This window comes from Pecten maximus, chromosome 12, assembly GCF_902652985.1.
Source record: "Pecten maximus chromosome 12, xPecMax1.1, whole genome shotgun sequence".
Taxonomy (NCBI): Eukaryota; Metazoa; Mollusca; class Bivalvia; order Pectinida; family Pectinidae; genus Pecten; species Pecten maximus.
This window is the reverse complement of record NC_047026.1, coordinates 9,649,755-9,657,919: the sequence shown is the minus strand read 5'-3', so window position 1 is coordinate 9,657,919 and position 8,165 is coordinate 9,649,755. Positions and strand designations below refer to the sequence as shown.

Sequence of the window (8,165 nt, the reverse complement as noted above, 5' to 3'; positions counted from 1 at the left end):
AGGCAGCCCATTTTAACATGCAGTGGTCTTGACTTTCCGTATTGGAATGTTATTCCATTCTCGGACGAGTGCATTTGCTAACTGAGGGAGGGTATTTGGGGGGTTACGGCGATTTCGAATTCTTCTGTCTAATTCATCCCACAAATGCTCGATTGGGGACAGGTCGGGGCTATATGGAGGCCAATCTATAGGAACAATGTTCTGTGTCGCAAGAAAGTCTCTACAGACTTTTGCAACGTGTGGTCTCGCGTTATCTTGCTGAAAGGTTAGATGATGCTGCCTAACAAACGGCACAACATGGGGCCTAAGGATCTCATCCCGATAGCGTACGGCCGTTAAATTCCCATTGACTATCACCAAAGGCGTCTTCAAACCATGGGAGATTCCCGCCCAAACCATAACTGATCCACCCCCAAATCGGTCGTGTTCCAAAACACAGGCGTCAGCAAAACGTTCGCCTCGACGCCGGTACACACGTTGACGGCCATCTGCTCGAAATAACGTGAATCGAGATTCATCGGTGAAGAGCATAGACCTCCAACGTCTCATAGGAAAACGTCTGGGCATATGTGCCGTTGCCCATTGCATACGACGTGCTCGACGTTGCGGTGTTAGTGGTAAACCAACGTACTGTCGCCTTGCACGCAAATTAGCCTCACGCAGTCTGTTGATCACTGTTTGGGGATGAATTCGACGGTTATGATTACCAATCGTATTCCTTGCCGTTTCAGCGGCCGTTAATCTCCTGTTACGCAGGTGTGCCAACCTAAGAACCCGGTCTTGACGTCGCGACGTTACGCGTGGACGTCCTGATCTCGGCTGGTCATCGACTCTTCCTGTTGCGTTAAGACGTGAAACTAATCGACTAATAGTCGATTTGTGAACTCTGAATTGTCGAGCGACATGAAGTTGCGTGTTCCCTGCCAGAAGCATCGCTATAGCACGTCCTCTATCAACCTTTGATAACCGTGGCATAATTGTAAAAGGAATTATTGTTTGCAAAAGTATTGGCGATGATGTGGCTCAATGTTAGTGATGAATTGATACTGGTTTGAATGAAAAAAGAACGCATATGTTTGTACAGGCACGGTTTTTGATGTTTTTACCGCGCCGGAAGTGCATAGGTCTCTAGTCACACTTGGGTGATTTTGAAGATTGGTATGGGTGTTAGGCAGGGTGCATGTTTATTTCCGCGATTTTTATACAGATATGTATATTTAATACAAAATTAATCACAATTTTCCATGTTGCGTTTCATTTTCGTTTCAGTATATAATGCTATATTTTTGTTCTATTTGGGGCTATGTGAATTTAAACATAATTCATTATGGAAGTTACGATAGGAAATATGAATGGCCCTAAAGAGCGGTCCCATCTGATAGCCGTAAACAGTCAACAAATAAAGGCAGACAGGATATCCCAGGCTAAAAAAAAAAAAAAAAAAAAGTCATGGTATAATACTTAGCTGTGTGATAAAATACTTAGCTGTGTAATATGTTACTTAATTGTGTGATATAATACTTAGCTGTGTGATATAATACTTAGTTGTGTGATATAATACTTAGGTTTTCGATATAATACTTAGCTGTGTGATATAATACTTAGCTGTGTGATATGATACTTATTTGTTTGATATAATACTTAGCTGTGTGATATAATACTTAGCTGTGTGATATGATACTTAGCTGCGTGATATAAAACTTAGCTGTGTGATATAATACTTAGCTGTGTGATATAATATTTAGCTACCTGGTATAATACTTAGTTGTGTGATATAATACTTAGCTGTGTGATATAATACTTAGCTGTCTGGTATAATACTTAGTTGTGTGATATAATACTTAGCTGTGTGATATAATACTTAGCTGTGTGATATAATACTTAGCTGTGTGATATAAAACTTAGCTGTGTAATATAATACTTAGCTGTGCGATATAATACTTAGCTGTGTGATATAATACTTAGTTGCGTGGTATAATACTTAGCTGTGTGGTATAATACTTACAAGTTTGTGTAGTTGTGTGATACAATACATAGCTGTGTGATATGATACTTAGCTGTGTGATATAATGCTTAGTTGTGTGATATAATACTTAGTTGTGTGATACAATACTTAGATGTGTGATATAATACTTAGTTGTGTGGTATAATACTTAGCTGTGTGATATAATACTTAGTTGTTTGATATAATACTTAGTTGTGTGATATGATACTTCGCTGTGTGATATACTACTTAGTTGTGTGTTATAATACTTAGTTGTGTGATATAATACTTAGTTGTGTGATATAATACTTAGTTGTGTGATATAATACTTAGCTGTGTGGTATAATACGTAGTTGTGTGATATAATACTTAGTTGTGTAATATAATACTTAGTTGTGTGATATAATACTTAGTTGTGTGATATAATACTTAGTTGTGTGATATACTACTTAGTTGTGTGATATAATACTTAGTTGTGTGATATAATACTTAGTTGTGTGATATGATACTTAGTTGTGTGATATAATACTTAGTTGTGTGATATAATACTTAGCTGTGTTAGTGATTTCTAACAATTATATCACAACTGAATGTTTACAAGTTATACAACATAAGATGAGCTCATTTATGTCCTCGTTGTATCTATGATATAATATCATCCTTATACGCTAATTAAGCTAATTAATGTCAAAATAGGAATGCAACATAACCTTACTCCAGGATTAGTGTATGCTGCATTCTAGATACAGTGGGCTAAAGTAGCATAACGTAACCTAAGGGTTACTGAAACAATAATCTTTAGATTTTTTTGGAGGGGGGGGGGGGGGGGGGGTCAACCCCCCGATATTTCTAAAGTGGAAAAATCGAGCACCCCAGAAAAGATGTTTATAACTTCTAAGGCTTCTCAGGGTTAGGGTTGAAACCCTATGACAAATTTTATGTAAATCTAAGTCTATTTTACTCGAATTACCAGATTTTATTGTCTACCTTAGGTGTATCTGTATTTGTACAATGTTCTCTGTAGATAGAATAGAGGTTGGTTTGTTTTTTGAGTTTTGTAAATCATCGCAACAACTTTTTCAGTCATGCATAAGAAAGAATTGACTACAATGAATCTGTTTATTGACAACTTTACTTCAAAGCAGGAATTTAGCTTTCGACATCTATTGCTTTAACATCATATTATTTGTTGACATGTGCTGTGACAATTAATACATTTACTTTTCTAATGTTATGAACATGCTGATGCCTTAAGTGTCTGAAACAATACTATAATTATCTTTTATTGAATACTCAATTTGGGATAAAAATTTGTATAAATCCACAAATACTTATTGATATGACATTGCAATATTTATAGTTTGGTTTCAATACACAGATATCACTATTAGATCTGGTAACCATAACTTCTTACAAGTCAAAAACCATTGATAAGATATCTAATGAATAGCTAAAGCTTCCCTAGGTCTCAAAAAAAAATTAGAATTTTTTTCGTTGAGTTATAGTCCCTCACATTATTGATTAAATTTCTTTCAGTTAAATATCCAAAAAAAGAATTTTAAGAATTGGCAAAATTTAAATATTGTTTTGCAATACATTAATTTGTGCATATTTCTATACATAGACGTGCTCTGCCACTTGTTTTTTTTTACAAATAATTTTAGTGACATATAATATGTAATTATTCTTGAATTTGAAAACCAACTATATGTTGAATCGGCAGATCTGTCAGATTAGTACATACATTATTGATTAAATTTCTTTCAGTTAAATATCCAAAAAAGAATAATGCCCATTTGCTTCTAGTTTTAAGGTTACCCGACTCCAAACAATTTCCTGGGGTTATACATTTTATTATGACAGTTTATAATAGAAAAAAATTCCTATGAGGTAGAAGGTAGGGATCATAAAGGACAAGTAGACTCAGAAAATGTTCTGTTGTTCTTCTGTTCTGCCAACTTGATGATCATAATGTTTTCAAACCAAATATAAGTTCATAAGAATCAGCTGTTTATGCTAACATTTACCAAATCTGACATGTAAAAATGTTTAATCAATGTAAATTTGCAAAGAGAGGTAATTTATAATTCTTTGGTAATCTGATTAGATAGACAAAACAAGTGTATGTGTAACAGCTACACAAGAAACCCTTACCCACAAAAAATGATACACGGGTGATTTATCTTGATTACACAATAACGTTTATGTCCATAGTGTAAGTAGGAGATGAAACAGTGTTCAGGCATGCAAACGTGAAAAGTGCCATTAAAGTGACACGTCTTCCTTTCTTTCATGATATCTCGATGAGGGAATGTTTTCCATCGATGTTGGTATTCTTTAAGACAGGTTAATCTGAATATAGAAAGAAAATTTCAAAACATTACACCTTATATCATATACTAATGATTATGTAGATGTTATTTTCTTTTCAGGAATAAGCCATCTAAGGATTTACAGTTTGGTCCCAACCTTAATATCATAAACATGTATTTAACATATTGTTACTTGTCCCTCACCTCTGTAATGCACTGAGTAACAACGTTTCGGAATTCCTGTAGAAGCATCTGTATTGTGGCGTCAGCCGCTGTCCAGGGATTCATAACTGTGTTCTTCAGGAAGATTAGCACATCACCGGACTCAGTCGATACCTAGAGTACACATATATACTATGAGATAATATGAAATAGATTATCATTCGTTGGACAAAATATGCTAATTAGATCTTATTATTAAGACCTCATGCTGAAATCAAATTGCAAAAATATGAAGAACAATATCAAGAACAAATTTTATCTCTTTGGTTGCTTACCGAGGTAGATGAAACATATCGTAAACTTATTTCTTTTGATGTTTTTATATGCAATAATATTCAAAATGATCTGGGCATACAAACTGTCATATATTGTTTGAAAAATAAAAGGAAAACAATTTGGTAATTATTATTTAGATATAGTTTTAGACATTGTTTTGAAATGTAATTTAACTTTATTTGGATCAAAAATTTTCCCATCAGATTAAAGGTACAACAATGGACACTAAGGTGGTTCATACTTATGCTGCTTTAGTTTAAGGACACATTGTGGAAACTCTTTCTTCTACAGTTGAAACGAATTTTGTGGGGAAAACCTTTTTCACATCTCAAAAGTAACTTTAAAAGTCAATTATAGGTTAAGATAAGAGTTCGATACCTGGTCAGGGCACATATCCTTCAATTGTCTTTCTTCTCTATTTGTGTTACTATGTTATATCTCAATGTATCGCGCACTACGTGTTGTTAATAAGAAGGTTAACGGTTTGATTTATATGATTTTAATATATGCTATACATGTGCAATTCACATCCATATATGTATAATCTATTATATGAATTTTCATGATCATGTCAAGGTATAGGGCTGACTATCATTGCAAGATGTTTTAATGAAAGTTGATGTGCTGCAGTGTTACAATCGACGGGTATTTTTGGCTAGGCGATTGTATGCCGTAAATCGTGAGTTCGAGACCCGGTCAGGTCACGAGTCTTCTATGAATATATATATATCTTCTGAATGTAACTTACCCCAAGGCGTTGTCTAAAGCTTTCAAATATCTTTCCACATTTTGTTTTAGAAAGACTCGATTTTGTCAGGAATAGTGGTACATCACAAACATTCTTAACCTTGGAGTCAGTGTGAGACAGACTGTTAAAAACCGCCAAGTTGAGGCGGTTACATCTGTCAGCACACGTATTATCCTTAGCGTTAACAGCAAGGGCGTTGATGGGTAAATCAGGACCGATCTTGGAAAGGAAATGCATGACCTCGGTATCCTGACAAAAGAAAAAAAAATGTAAAACGTATCTCTAATGTCTTTTTACATTATATAAATCTCTACAAGTATATACAAAGCATTGTCTATGGCCAGGGTATATACCGTTTACATTGGAGGGTATATACCGTTTACATTGGAGGGTATATACCGTTTACATTGGAGGGTATATGACGTTTACATTGGAGGGTATATACCGTTTGCATTGGAGGGTATATACCGTTTACATTGGAGGGTATATAACGTTTACATTGGAGGGTATATAACGTTTACATTGGAGGGTATATACCGTTTACATTGGAGGGTATATACCGTTTACATTGGAGGGTATATACCGTTTACATTGGAGGGTATATACCGTTTACATTGGAGGGTATATAACGTTTACATTGGAGGGTATATAACGTTTACATTGGAGGGTATATACCGTTTACATTGGAGGGTATATAACGTTTACATTGGAGGGTATATACCGTTTAGATTGGAGGGTATATAACGTTTACATTGGAGGGTATATACCGTTTACATTGGAGGGTATATACCGTTTACATTGGATACGTAGTTTTTGGTTTGTTTTTGTTTAACGTCCTATTAACAGCAAGAGTCATTTAAAAACGTGCCAGGTTTTGGAGGTGGAGGAAAGCCGAGAACCCGGAGAAAAACCACCGGCCTACGGTCAGTACCTGGCAACTGTCCCACGTAGGTTTCGAACTCGCAACCCAGAGGTGGAGGGCTAGCGATAAAGTGTCGGGACACCTTAACCACTCGGCCATCCGCGGCCCTTAAATGGATGCACAGAGTATTGTAGATCTATAACATTAACAAGGTTTTCCTTTTCTACTTCTTTAAAAATATACCGTCACATACCCGTATTCCGTGGTAGCACAAATAAATGTCCAAAAATCCTATATTCCTTTGTGAAATTTAAATAAATAAGTTATATGGATTAAACATTAAACATTACCTTTTCAGAGTAAAATCTCTGAACGGGAGGACAGATCGTTAGAGTGAAAATGTAATCACAGCTGAAGATGGAAATTAACCGTACTTTTGAAACCAGAAGTCGGAATATCCCAATTCTATGGTACGTAATATTCGGGTGATTTTAGGGTAAGGGTATACCGATAGGTGCGTTGATTACGATTCGTAAAATATAAATGTTTTTTGTTTGTTTTTGTTTTGTTTTATTATTTATTTATTTTTTTTAAATTATGCTTTTTAACAACTGTTTAAACTGTATGGATATATTTAATTATTCTATCTGGTCGACCGATTCGGTACATAATTTGAGATGAACTGAGTGTCACATCACCCAATTAGTAAACATTATGATATTTGACTTTAGGATATCCTCTGATGTGAATTCCTGCAAAACACTTCTCTTGCTCTTTGATTTTTTATCTTAGATAAATCCTCGTCCTCCCACATATATACTGAAACGAAAAAGAAACGCAACTTCAAATTGTAGGTTTAATAAAATAATACTTGTGAGCATTATGTTTAAATTTCATATGTAATAGTTAATATTGAATATTGATGTAACATCCTTTAAATGTTTAGAGATTTTTAAGAACAGGTCACTTTGCTAGAAGGTCATGATTGGTAGTACCCTACGTGAATCCAAGTTGAAATGGCAGCAGTTTTGAAACCGTGCCCTAATATCGTGTGTGTCCTCCTCGAACAGTTATCACATCTCTAATTCTTTGTTGCATTGAGTTCATCAGGGCATTGACTTTCCGTATTGGAATGTTATTCCATTCTTGGACGAGTGCATTTGCTAACTGAGGGAGGGTATTTGGGGGGTTACGGCGATTTCGAATTCTTCTGTCTAATTCATCCCACAAATGCTCGATTGGGGACAGGTCGGGGCTATATGGAGGCCAATCTATAGGAACAATGTTCTGTGTCGCAAGAAAGTCTCTACAGACTCTTGCAACGTGTGGTCTCGCGTTATCTTGCTGAAAGGTTAGATGATGCTGCCTAACAAACGGCACAACATGGGGCCTAAGGATCTCATCCCGATAGCGTACGGCCGTTAAATTCCCATTGACTATCACCAAAGGCGTCTTCAAACCATGGGAGATTCCCGCCCAAACCATAACTGATCCACCCCCAAATCGGTCGTGTTCCAAAACACAGGCGTCAGCAAAACGTTCGCCTCGACGCCGGTACACACGTTGACGGCCATCTGCTCGAAATAACGTGAATCGAGATTCATCGGTGAAGAGCATAGACCTCCAACGTCTCATAGGAAAACGTCTGGGCATATGTGCCGTTGCCCATTGCATACGACGTGCTCGACGTTGCGGTGTTAGTGGTAAACCAACGTACTGTCGCCTTGCACGCAAATTAGCCTCACGCAGTCTGTTGATCAC

The 8,165-nt window shown here is 36.1% G+C and overlaps 1 protein-coding gene across 1 annotated transcript; it reads right to left on the bottom strand.

The window, feature by feature from the left end:
* Positions 1-4,162: 4,162 nt before the first annotated feature.
* Positions 4,163-5,782, bottom strand: LOC117339073. Its single transcript, XM_033900445.1, has 3 exons — positions 5,543-5,782; positions 4,501-4,632; positions 4,163-4,336 (listed from the first exon to the last, which is right to left on the bottom strand). Exons 1-3 carry the CDS (start codon positions 5,777-5,779, stop codon positions 4,322-4,324), a joined length of 384 nt encoding a protein of 127 aa, XP_033756336.1. The 5' UTR covers positions 5,780-5,782; the 3' UTR covers positions 4,163-4,321.
* Between the last annotated feature and the right edge of the window lie 2,383 nt (positions 5,783-8,165).